The sequence below is a fragment of the Macaca nemestrina genome, chromosome 6 (genome assembly GCF_043159975.1).
Source record: "Macaca nemestrina isolate mMacNem1 chromosome 6, mMacNem.hap1, whole genome shotgun sequence".
Taxonomy (NCBI): domain Eukaryota; kingdom Metazoa; phylum Chordata; class Mammalia; order Primates; family Cercopithecidae; genus Macaca; species Macaca nemestrina.
In genome coordinates, this window is record NC_092130.1 from 166,466,116 (window position 1) to 166,479,456 (window position 13,341).

Below are 13,341 nucleotides of genomic sequence, written 5' to 3' on the forward strand. Positions count from 1 at the left end.
GCAGTGACTGCAGGCAGGGTGTGTGCAGTGAGGTTTGCCCCCAGCTTCTATGAGGGAACTTGTAAGTCTTTGGAATGTTCTGCTTGGTGAGAATGTCTGTTTATGTGGGGGCCTGGGACCAAGGCAAATAGTCTATGCTAGCAATGTGACAGTGTCTTGATCTTTGGAGGGGCAGGAGACTACTCAGGTCAGCCACACAGAGCAGTCAGCCATGTGTGTCTGAGCCCAAGCAGACACTCAACACCAAGGCTTGGGTTAGCTGCTGTGGTTGGCAATCCTCTGTCTGCCCGATTCCACTGGGAGAGCACAGTTGGCAGCCTGAACCTGGCACTCCCTGAGACCTGACCTATGCAGCTCTTCCCTTGCCTATTTTGCTCTGTGTCCTTTCATGGGAATACACTGCAAATGTGGGAATAATGGCTTTCCCGAGTTCTCTGAGTCCTTCAAATCAGTGAACCCGAGGGTGGTCATGGGGACTCCTGAGATGTGCAATAAGCCACAGCCACATTCTGCAGCCCAGAGAAATACAAGGACAAGGGCAAATCCATTTGCAAGCAGCAACACAGAGTAGCTTCCAAAAGTCAGACTTTGTCTGGGAGGCCTCACCATCTTGCTTTTCACGAGTTCCTCAATTGCACTGACGAGCTCGGCTGCACTTGGTGTTTCGGAGCTGGTGGGGCGGACTAATAACCGAGAAGAGGCCTATGGAAGAAATTAAGAAAAGGCGGGGTGGGGGAAAGGCTCACATTAGTAACTGGTCAGACAGTAAATTTCCCTGCAAGCTCCATCTCTTTTTAAAGTAATTACAGACAAAAAGACCACAAGTTTGTCTTTGTTTGCATTTATTTAGAGTCATCCTTTTGAATTTACAATATTCTGACAAGAAACATTAAATAAAACCTGTCTGAGATACATGTGGAAAGCAGACAGTGTCTGATTTTAATCGCAGTCATGTAACATTGTAGTGTTTGTTTTCAAAGAGGTGACTGGGCAAGGGAACGTTCTAACTGTAACTTTTGCAACTGCTGGCAAGGTTCTAGGCTAGGGAGAAGGAATAGAGAATCTGACCTACATCAGAATGAGAGGCTTAGGTCTAGTGAGAGAACCCTGGAATAATCAGGAAACAAAACAGGATACTAAAAATGGCTTTACTGTGTTTATGGGATTAAGAAAAAAAGAAACGAGGAAGAGGAAAGGAGCGGGGTGCGGTGACCAGACAGGGAACGAGGGGGACGAGCTCACCATTTTCTGTGCCATCCACTTCCCCATGATTAGTGCAGAGTACAGAAGAGCTGAGGCCTCACAAGCTATCAGATGCCACTTATGGCTAGAATCGAGGGCATAAAGGGGTTGACAGGAAATCTGGGGGAGGGGCTACTAAGTTCGAGTTTCAGTAATTAGCAAACACGATGTGTTTGCAGATTACTTGAGCCGTTAATTAACTGGGAACTAGAAGGGGCGTAATATGAACCTTGCTTCATATTAAGGACAGCGGCGAGGCATGCGACCCACAGCGGGCTGTCCTGGCCATGCGTGTCTCACAGCAGACAGATACAGGCTCATACACTCACAACAAGGCTTTTACACGTGTGGGTCAAAATATGCACTTTGCAAAACAAATGTTGGTTTGGTCTAATGACATTTGGAATATGGGGTGAAGAAAAGAAAGAAAAAAATTCAGACGGAAAGGTAAGGAAATTGAGCCAAAACAGACATGGAACACAAATCGACATAATGCTGCAGTGAAAGTTTACACAAAGAGAAAACAGAACAAAACAAAAAATTAGTCACAAGATTATACACTGTGTGGGAAAATCACTACAGATTTTTGTAAATGAAGAACTGCTACTGATAATACTCAACGAGGTAACATAGTAACCAATAAATGATTCTAGCAAATGGAAGAATACAGTGCAGGTCACTCTTTAAATGGAGAAAAATGCTCCCTTATTGGGTGAATAAGTCGACAAGGTCCAGCCCCTCAATGTTTGGATAACCACCCATATTTAAGAAATGCCAGTTTTCTGCTTTTCAAAAAGGCATGGCTGAGCATATTACAAAATAGCTTAGGAAATGTCACAGAAACCACACAGCCCCATGTCCTAGCCAGGTAATCCCGTGCACTGGGTGGGGTGGGGGGCCGTGGTCCTCTCACCTCAGGCTCCCTGTTCCTTCTCCCCCATACACGGCGGGAGCCTGAACCTCAGATGCACACAAAACTCCGGGACTCCAACCTGTGCTCAGTCCTGCAGCTCACAGCCATCGTTGCAGGCCCCACGGCACCCTTACAGTGTGCGAGCCTCGTGTTAAAAAGGGAGGAGGGAGTAGCTTTCCACCAACAAGGGGCGGTGGACAGGTCTGCCCTGGGTTAAGAGGAATGCATGATTTGACTTGGCCTCACAGCTGCCAAGCACTGGCTGAGGCCAATCCCAGGTCGTAAAATAGAGGGTGATTAATCCAGCAAGTGACTGTGCAAGTACTGACAAGGGAGTCAGGGAAGGAAAAAGGGAAGCATGCGGAAAAAATGTTGATAATGTTATCTGTTTTATTCAGAAAACTCAGTTACTGCCAAAAAAAAGCATCACCAGTAATGACTTCATAGCATGGTTTTCAACACCTGACAATTTTGAGGGGCACAATGGGGCCAGAATGCTAGAGGATGTGCAAGCCACATTGAGCAGGTTTCCTTTCTGTCATTTTATTTTTTAGGGCTCTACAACTGGGTTGACAAAATAATTTTAGATTATGTGAGAACTCAAGAAAACAAATGACTTTCATGGCTTAAAGCCACCGCGTAGAGCCAAAGAGGTTTCAACTGATTCCCACACTTTGACAACTATGCCTGCACTCTAGTATAGGGATCCTACAAACTAATGTCTGGCATGTTGGAAAAAGCAACTGGACAGTGATGCAACCTCATCTTAAACCAGAAACCTGCATGCAAAAACCTCACAGAGGGGAGACGGCCAACTCCTCATTTAGTGATGCCTTCGGGCAGACCTGCATGGGATATCTCTGATTGTTCTCTCAGGGATTCTAGTCAATACATTAGGAAACTTTAAAAGCCGCAATTACTGAAGCATCATTAAAAATGCATTGAGTCACATGTGTAGGAAAAACTGCACCCCCTGGTCTACTGCTATTCTAAATGGCTTTGTTACTCATAGTTTTGGGGTATAATCAGGTTGACACTGCCTGAAAGAGCACTGCATTGCCCTTTTCCACACCTTGGGGCCTCCTGTCTCCTGAAATGAGGCTGGGGTGGAGCAGCCACTGAGTGTGCCCTGCCCTGGCACGGCAGGGATGGATCCCCCAGCCCTTGTCCCCCTTTACCTTGTCGTCCTGTGAGTCCGGCTGGAGGAGGCTGTGCTGCTGGATGGCCATGGGTGGCGGCAGGGGCACGGCATCGGCCCCCTCTTCGCCTTCCTCTTCTCCACAGCTCTGCATCCCCGAGGAGGAGGATTTGGAGAGAGTACCGCTGCTCAGGCCCTCATTCCGGCCTCTCTGAAATCCAATCAAGATTTGCTCATTATATTCCAGGCCAATTCACAAACATGGACCAAGGGTTACTTGGAGAAGCAAGGTGGGGACAGGGACTGGGATGGCAGAAATCAGGAACAAATGACCTTGAGGGTAACTTTTCCTCTCTTCCTGCAACCCAAATGCCTTGCTTGTCAACTTGGATGACAGAAGGGCCACTGAAAGTGTCGTATAAAGGGACTGCCCATGTGACCTGTTAGGCTCTGAACACATCTCATCTTTGAGAAGCCAGTTTTCAAAAAGGTTCAAAAATCTGAGCTACAGCCCTCATGTTGTTTAGCTCCTTTGGTCTAGCTGATTTTACTTTGGGTATCCTGCTACAGAAAAATTCACTGAAATAATAAGGGCATAAAAAAATATAATCCAAGATGCATTTTAAGCACTGGATTTAAGTATCCTTTTCCTCTATTCTCACTTTTAGAAACAAATTTCAGTTTTAGTTTTCCTAAGAGGACAGAGGTTTATTAAGCAGATACACAGTACATCCCAACCCCCACACTGCAATAAAATCTCATGGCAAAAATATGCCCAGGAAAAAAAAAACAGCAGAAAACAGCTATCTGCCAAATAAATCAGGTAACACAAATCTCATCCCCATTCTCTGCCTTTTCTTTTTCGAACCTGTAGGACTTGAGTCGGGGTCAATCCAAGTTAAATACTCTGAGGGCCCCTCACTGACACCACCAGTGCTGAAGGCCATCTCCAGCATCATGAAGGAATTCTTTCTTGCAATATAATTTAAAGCCCCCCCCCCCCATCAATAGGACGTGAAAAAATTCCTGGCTGACCCATATGCACTTATCTTTGGTGACATGGGAATAACCCAATGTTTATTACTGGGTCAACAAAGTAAATTAACTGGTTATTTTCTACTCAAGACAAGCTGTAAGTATAATAAATATTGGAGAAAAACAATTAGAAAATGCAAAAAACTCCACAAGTCCTTCCAAGTTTCCAATCTGAGTTTTCTCTGCAAAATGCTGCCACAGTGGTCAGCTCGGATACCGCCCAAATCTTCTGCAGACTACACAGAGCCTCTGGCTTTGCCTCACGGTGGAGTGGAGAGGAGAGGGTCCAGAAGCCACAGTCTGGGCTCCCTCCAGGCCCAGGCCTGGGGGCGGACTGGGCTTGGGGCGCAGGGTGGTCTTTTTTTTTTTTCTATCAGAAGCCACACGTGATCCTGACCGTGTTTACTGGGGAACAGCCAGTTCAATTGTCTTTCAAGGTGTCCCCACTAAATCTCAGTCGGTTAAGCAGAGACTTGAATGGTAATTTCTGAGTAAGTGCAGAAAACAGGACCAAACCAGTTTATTCGTAAGATAAGTAACTATTCCTGCAGCAAAAGCCCAGTGGGCCCCGCCACGCGGGCCCCATCCAGCGGGCAGAGCCTCACCTCCTCGACCGTCTCGTCCTGCGGGGTGGCCGCACTGTCGTCCGAGTCCTTCTGCGAGCCGGCGTCGGCGCTCTTGCGGACCTCGCGGCTCTTCTTGTGCTTGTGCGCCAGCTTCTTCACGTGCCCGTCGGCCTTGCCGCTGCTGAGCCGCCGCACGGGGCTGGTGAGCCACTTGCGCAGGGTGTTGCCCGGCCGCTTGGGGCCCGGCGAGCTCTGGGCCCCGATCATGTGGGGCTGGAGGGAAGCCACAGATGCGGGTGGACTGGCGTCATTGCTGGAGACGGAGAGCGAGTCTGCCAGGGAGAAGGAGAGGGAGTGTCATTGACCCTCCAGTGGGGAGACCATGCCATTAGCCCGCAGGCTGCAGGGAAGCCAGTGGGCTGGGACGCCTCACCTGCAGGCTTTGCCTACCGGGCGTGAGATGAGAGGGGTTGATGCTTTACACCCACTCTCTCCTCAACTGTGTAGCAAACCTGAGTTCTGCTAGAGATGATCATTCTCAAGATGCACTGTCCCCTTCAAAATCACCCATGTCACCAATCCTGAAGACCAGCATCGTTACCAGCCAGATTTACGATGTCATTCATCACATAAAATACTGTGGACACTGGTACTGCGGACACTGGAGAACAGAATTTTAAAATCATTTCACCCATTTTCTTGACACAAGTCAAGAAAGAAGAATGAATTGAAAGGAAATTTTGAGAAGTTTTAGCTATGCCAACTGACATCCTTACTGTAAGCTAATCATGTCAAAGAAGTGCATTAGTTTGATTCACTACCAGTGAACAAAAGCAGAATTCTGTAATTATTATGGATAAAATGACAGTGATTTGTCTTGGTGAGACTCTGACCAGCAGCAGCCTCTTTCCTGTTCACGGCCAGGCCACAGCGGTACATGGGGACTTTGCTCACAGCCTTGACAAACTTACCTCATGTGCCGAAGTAAATATCAGCAACAATGAACAAAAACGCCACCACATTTTAAAAAGAAATGTGAGGGGCCAGGCGAGGTGGCTCACACCTCCCAGCACTTTGGGAGGCCTAGGCGGGCGGATCACAAGGTCAGGAGATAGAGACCATCTACGGTGAAACCCCGTCTCTACTAAAAATACAAAAAATTAGCCGGGCGTGGTGGCGGCACCTGTAGTCCCAGCTGCTGGGGAGGCTGAGGCAGGAGATGGCGTGAACGCAGGAGGTGGAGCTTGCAGTGAGCGGAGATCGCGCCACTGCACTCCAGCCTGGGCGACAGAGCGAGACTGTCTCAAAAAAAGAAAGAAAGAAAGAAAGAAAGAAATGTGTGAGGAGGAGAAGCCTTCCTCAAATAACCAAAACGCTCTACAGAAAATATATCTAAGTCAGCTTCTCACCAGATCTCAAAAATTAAACATAGTTAATCTGGAGTGGATGACATTTCAAGACAAAAAAGAAAAAAAAAACAAAAACAAATTTTTTGTTTTGTTTTGTTTTGTTTTTCAAACGGAGTCTCGCTCTGTCACCCAGGCTGGAGTGCTGTGGCACAATCTCAGTTCACTGCACTCTCCGCCTCCTGGGTTCAAGAGATTCTCCTGGCTCAGCCTCCCAACTAGCTGGAACTACAGACACCTGCCACCATACTCAGCTAATTTTTGTATTAAAAAATCTGAAATTTGGGTGACAGGAGACACTCAGCCAATCCATGGACTTGTGTGACGTCTACTGTACAACTCGCAAACCAGTGAGCGTGCAGGCTGCCAGGCCCATTCCCGAGCTCTTGGCTCAGGGGCTCCACCACGGTGGCATGGAATGAAGTGCCCCGCTTTAGAAAGCAGAACGGTGACGATGGCGATCATTCCCTGTGCTTGCTATCTTCTGAGTCTCATGGATATACTGAAACTAATCTTGAAAGCTACTCCTTTGTGCAGATACCTGTAGGGGCTGCACTGCCTCTCTGGCTCTGGACGCCCTTCCCTGCTGCAGGTGAACCCTGTGATTACAGGAGCAGAGTCGGCAGCGGTTTCCCACCAAGTGCTCCTGACGCTGGGACTAGACAGCACACGCCTGTCTCACTGCTGTCCCGTTCCTGCCTTCGACCAAGACACAGATTAGTGAAGGGTATAATCTTCCAGAAACAGATGATGTGTTTTAGGCAGGATCACTCATTCTTCAAAATCTAGATTTTTCTCACAGGCAAACTGTGGTTCAGAACCCACTGATACCTGTTAAAGAATGATAGCCGTCTCCCCTCTGTATGGGTGTCCGTATTATGTTTGTGTACATATATGTATATATATTTCCCATTTACTCTATTTTTAAACAAGAGTTACTAAAATATTTCCGTATCAGTCGCACTTTCCTTTGCTATGGTCTGGAAAAGGTAGAAAAGAATGAAATCCATTCCCAGGGAGTTTCTCAGGTGCTGACTTAAGATAAAATGCAAATGAGGTAGACACAGTCCCTAGCCTCAGGGAGGACAAAGAGAAAGGGAGGGTTTGGATAATCGATGTCAGATGACAATTTATTCAACGAATTTTTTTTTTAAAGCACCAACTGCTAGCAGAACCCTGCACTGTCCACAGCAGATGGCAGACTTCAGAGTCACTTACTGTGCTGTGACTTGGAGCCAAGCCCCGGATTTCCCACTGGACAGAGAGATAAGGAACACCTAGTTTCTTCACCCATGTGACTCACCACACAGTGGTTTTTGGATCACAAAATTATCCTGTACTATAGGCGAGGTACAAACCCTGTTAGGGTTGAGAAGAAGGGGCAACAGGAGGAGGAAGCATGGAAGGATCCCTGAAGGAGATGGCACTGAAGCTGGCCTTTGAGGGAGGTGGGCACAGGTAACCCAGGCACTGGGTCAGGAGAATGAATATAAGCTCCAGAAAGGCAGGGGCCTCGTCTGTCTGGGACCTGAGGTACTTCCAGGGCTCTGCACAGTGCCTGGCACACAGTAGGCACACAAGTATTACATGGAAACATCAGAAATCAACAGCCTAAAGAAACAGCAAGCTGATCCAAAGCTCATATTTTAAGGACAGTCTTTTCTTTGACATAGATTCACAACTGCACAAGACAAGGAACTATGAGTGTGGCCCATGGGGAGGTCGGGAGACACCCCGGATGCCTGAGATGTGGCGAAGTGTCACCAAGGAGCTCCGCTGTGCCTTGGATAAACTGATGGAGGCCAAGAAAAGAAAAGGAAAAAAAAAAAAAAAAAACACCCAGGCCCACTTATTTTAGTAAAATGAAATCAAGTGCAAGCCTTAACATTCATAAACAGAACACTTATACATCACAACTAGTAGGACCTCAGTCAATAAATCAACCTCAGACATTTTGGGGTCTATAAGTTAGAATTTGGTGGGAGTTGGCCTATATAGGAGTGGTATGAAGCCTAAGTGACACCTACGAAGTATTCTGACCTGGTCCCTCTGTCCACCCAGACTTGCAGGGCTACAGAGAAGCAGGTGTGCTCTCGGAAAAGAGCGTGCAGGGCAGGCAGGGACGCAGGGCAGCCCTGAAGCACACAGACCTCCTTACTGTTCAGCAGATCCAGCGGCCTCTGCACGCATGAGAAGGAACCACAGTCAATTAATAATGCTTTGTGGCACCCAGCTGGCTTTACAAGGATGATTCCCAGGGCACTTAGCCTTGCCTGGGAAAGGAGCTAGTTGTAAAAACGGTTCAAAAAGAAAAGGAAATTAAATACGTCATTCCCCAGCTTCTCTCTGTGGGCTCAGCTGCAAGGGATTTGGTTCTCTGCACTTTGGGAAGCTGGTTCGAAAGAGATTTCCTGCTTACCTGGCAGGTTAAGCATTAACAATGTGGCCATGGCCTAAATGGTTCCTCCTAGAACCAGGAGGGGTCAGGGCTGCCCAAGGTGGGAGCTCACTGGTGCCAAAGATGAAATGCAAAGGACTGTGTGACACTGCCATTGACGAGAAGCAGTTCTTCTTCCGAGTTCCTACTTACCAAATGACGGAAGTGACGTTCTTTCATTTCGCTAGAATATTTATGACTTAGAAAAATGCTAGAAGCGGTCATAAACTATAAGAAAAATTATGTGGAATTTAAAAAAATCTTACCTTGAGAAAAATTTTGTTTCAGAAGTGTGCAAATGTGGAGGGACAATTATGACCCCTTCTCTTTTTGTTTTTAACAAGAATGTTCAATTCTTCATGCTATTTGACTCTCTTGCGGGGGGGATCTTTTTTTTCCTTTTCACCATAGAAACTCCTTTGGCCTAAATCAATGGAATGTAACAGTGCACATCTATGCTCTTTGCTGGGTTGTGATACAATGGTCACATTAGGAGTTAAAAAAGCTTTAAAAGTCTTTAGACTTAATACCATCATTAACAGAATGAAATAAAGTATCTATTATTTTTAGCTATCTGAAGAATATAGACTTTGTCCAGTAAATCAGCTATTCTGTTGCAAATTTTGAATTAAATCCCATGTCCTAATGGTATCTTGAGTAGAAATAAGGTCTCCAAAGTTACTGGGCACAGTATAAGGATATATCACACCATAAACACAGAGGTCTAGAATTCTGAAGTCTCCGTGGGAAGATCTTAAATTACTTTTGTGCACACAGTTGCCTTTCCCCAGAAGAGGTCCTGATGGCTGCGAACACAGGAGCATGAGGTCCTCTGCCTAGACGCCACACGGTGCAGGCATGCTCCTATCCTTTTGGCACTGTGTCCTTACTTTTTTGCTCAGGATTTGATTGTGGATGGCTCAAACCCGTAACAAGAGCAGCCCTCAGGAGGAGAGCCCTGTGGTCAGAGCCCCGTGTAATCAGTTCATGATCACATTTTCCTAGCTGGGCAACTGTGAAGGCGGGAAGCCAACCATGATCTTAGATTCCAGGGCACCATGTCTGGTTGTTTCCAACTACATACCCAGGTGCCAGCAGGCAGCCTGGCATACACCTGGAGCTTAATGAGTATACACTGAATAAATGACAATCAGGTGAGCCAACACACCAGCTGCAAGCTATTATTTCTCAGCCTAGGCATACTGACTGGTAAGTCAACCACTATGAATGCTGATGTCCTGAGTTACTGGTATATCCTGATCAGTTTTGAAGTGAACGTAAGTAACAACTAATTTTTGTCAGGTTCATGGGTTTGTGAATTATTTATTCAAAGATGATAATTCAAAGCAAATAAGGCAACCCTTCCAGCAACTCATCTCTCACTTGTGTTACTGCTTTGCTTTCTCAGAAGCCAGAGTCCAGACTAAGTGCATGTGAACACTGCCTGTCACGTAAAGCAGTGCGGGGGCGGGGGCGGGGGCTCAGGACAGAACTGACCTGAGAAATACCATGAAAGACCAATCTGGGCTGGGCGTGGTGGCTGATGCCTGTAATCCCAGCACTTTGGGAGGCCGATGCAGGTGGATCATTTGAGGTCAGGAGTTCGAGACCAGCCTGGCCAACATGATGAAACCCCGTTTCTACTAAAATTACAAAAATTAGTTGGGATGGTGGCGCATGCCTGTAGTCCCAGCTACTCAGGAAGCTGAGGCAGGAGAATCGCTTGAACCCAGGAGGCAGAGGTTGCAGTGAGCCAGGATTGTACCACTGCACTCCAGTCTGGGTGACAGAGTGAGACCCTGTCTCAAAAAAAAAAAAAAAAAAAAAAAAAAAAAGACCCATTTGTTATGCAAAGAAATAGTTACTCATCTCTTGCCTTTCCCTCAACTCACCATCTTGGAAGAAAAAAAGTCAACGCTCAGTCCTGCTTTTTCACCCCATCGCGAGCTTTCTTATCAACAACAATGCCTTCAGTTCCCACCGGGTCTGGTTTGGGAACGTGCTTCCCCCTTTTCAGCCTGAGGAAACCCACTGATCCAAGGCCCAGATGGATGATCCACAGGAGATGTCAGAAAGAAAGCTGGACTCATCCAAGGGCCTGAGTGAACCTGGCACTCCCACTCCACAGCAAACATTCTGGCATGTGAGTTTCCACATCTCACAGGGTTGTAACAGGATTAAATGAAATAAAGGGAACAAACAAGCTTTATACACTGTTAAGTGCTGTTTATCAATGCAGGATGGCTGAGGCATAAAGGACTCCATGATAACACAGAACTCACTACACTGTATTTACATCAACTGTGAGTACCCAGAAAACGAGAATTAGGTTTCGTCACAATTAGATTTGTAACTGCGGGCCTAACATGGTGTCTAGGACGTACTAAAAATCACTTTTAATATGAAGGATGAATGAAGCAATCTAGATGAATTACTTCTATTTCTATTTTTAAAATAGAACAAAGTAAACTCGAGCACAAGAAGATACTATCAGCACATCGCAGTGACTTAAAAAGACGTTCAGCTGTGCACATGAGAAAGCCATCTGTGATCCGCTTGAAGCACCGAGAAGAGAAAGTCAACTCAAGTTCATCCCTTCTTACTTCGAGGAGGGAAAAATCCTTATGTAGATGGCTTCCTTGCTGAAACAGGAGTTCAAAAAAAGTCCATGCTAGATTTCTTTTTAAATAAAAAAAGAAAAAAAGGTAAAGAAAGAAGGGAAAGCAGAAGTTCTGACATTCAGCCCCACGCAGGGGGAGTTTCACTGTGTGAACACACAAAACGCGGGGACTGCCGGGAGAAGAGAGGCTGCTTTCTAGGCCCAGTCTGTAAATTTGGGACATCTGTGATTAATAAAAGCCTTAATTTTTTTTTTTTTTAAAAAGGAGGGAAAGGACCATATCCTGCTGGTCGCAGACCAAGGAGGATCATGTTTCACTTTAACCCTCCCTTTATTTTCACAATGGTAAAAAAGTCTTAAAGACTTCTGAGTGTTCCAGAGTAACGACTGCACTGCTGAGTAGAGTAGTAAGCTGAACTAAAAACTCCAGCCTCTGCATGTGAAAAGGTTTCACCCAAATCTCTGCATGTCTTCCGTTTCTCAGTCTCACCAGCATGTAAGCACCAGGAGAAGTGGCTTTTGCTGCTTTTGCGTGTGCTGTTTATCTGGAGTTTAAAGTCTGCCTGGCACACGCAGGTTTCAATAGGTATTTGATTGGTATGGTCTTTGCAGATGAGTGGACACTCAAGGCCAGGGGGCTGGGGTTCCACTAACACCCCTGCCACCTGCCGGGTGTGGGTTCTCATGAGTTAATGACCCCCTTTTTGCTTGTTTCCTGATGTGTAAAATGACAGTGATTCCTCTAGCCTTACCAGGCTGCTGAGGGGAAAAGGTATGAAAAAGGTCTTTGTAAACTTATAGCCTAACACAATATGAGGCAATACTCACATTGATGTGCAGAAAAAAAGCTGCAAAAGGCTGAGGAAGAAAGCAGGATGAAGCAGAGTGGTGAGATGACGAATCTAAGGACAAGCGCCCCAGGCCCAGAGTGGGAAGAAGAGCTGGGGCTGTGAAGGCCGGGCCTCCTTGGACAGCCAGGGTCACAGGCCCCACAAGGTCACCATGCCTCTGCCATGACTGGCAGCCCTCATGCCACATAACGTCAGCCAAACATGCACACATGTGGGGCCGCTGATGACAATGAGGGTGTTTCTGATCAGACAGGGCCACTACACGATGCCCTGCTCAACAGCGGGAGAGTTCCGGCAAACATCTGTCTTGCATTTCACATTCTCCACGCTGTCTCCCCCAAAGGATTTTAGCTAGTTTATGTTAAAGACAGATATTCCCATCTTACTGTCCATTGTAGGTGTTCAAAAATATCTGTCAAATGAACAACGAAATGATGTCTTTATAAAAACTCTAACCAGGATAAAGCACAGCTCAGAGGCAAGTTCTTGAAGCAAACAGCTAGTTTAAAATTATAGTTGTGAGGACTTAAAGAAATGTTCACTTAGTAGTTACTGCTATGTGCTGATGAAAGCTAATTCAAAGACACTTTGCAGCAACTGCTTCTAATGTCTGCAAATAACTTCATCAGACTATTTGAAAAGAGGGCAGTCAGGGTGTAATCAGGTACAACTGACCTATAGCAATTAATCAAAACTTCTGTCTTGTCAAGAATTTGATGCAGTAAATCACATTTTTATTCAGGAAGTTCTTCTACCATACAAGGGAGGTTGTAAGGCAAATGTGAAAATCAGATCTATAAATTACTTAGAAAGAATAATCAATTTCTTAGCTTATTGACTGTTGACTGTGTTGGTTCAAATGTTCTAGAGCAAAATTTCTGAGTAAATGATTGTCATCTCTACACTTTCAAACTGGATTTTAATTCCATGCTTTTGGAATCAAGGTAGCTTTTTTTTTTTTGAAGAAAAGACCACAGTGCACTAGAAACTCTCTTGCAGATCACATAAAAACTGAGTTAATCTGTAAGTTATTCCTCTGGATGCAACTTCCAGGGACTGCATCTTCTCCTCACCTTACATGATGATTATAACCATCCCCTGGGCAATGCATATTAATTTAAAATGATGATGAT

At 45.9% G+C, this 13,341-nt stretch overlaps 1 protein-coding gene across 5 annotated transcripts in view; it reads right to left on the minus strand.

Moving 5' to 3' along the window:
• LOC105492335 (trio Rho guanine nucleotide exchange factor) overlaps positions 1-13,341 on the minus strand; it is a 368,213-nt gene that overhangs the window by 45,099 nt on the left and 309,773 nt on the right. For 4 of the 5 annotated variants that reach the window (XM_071099091.1, XM_071099090.1, XM_071099092.1 and 1 more), the window contains exons 35-37: positions 4,934-5,226; positions 3,334-3,504; positions 607-702 (exon numbers count right to left, since the gene is read on the minus strand). In XM_071099091.1, coding sequence (XP_070955192.1) covers positions 607-702; positions 3,334-3,504; positions 4,934-5,226 — 560 coding nt within the window. Of the gene's footprint in view, positions 1-606; positions 703-825; positions 1,738-3,333; positions 3,505-4,933; positions 5,227-13,341 lie in introns of those variants that run through there. The other variant, XM_071099094.1, reaches the window with a different exon arrangement.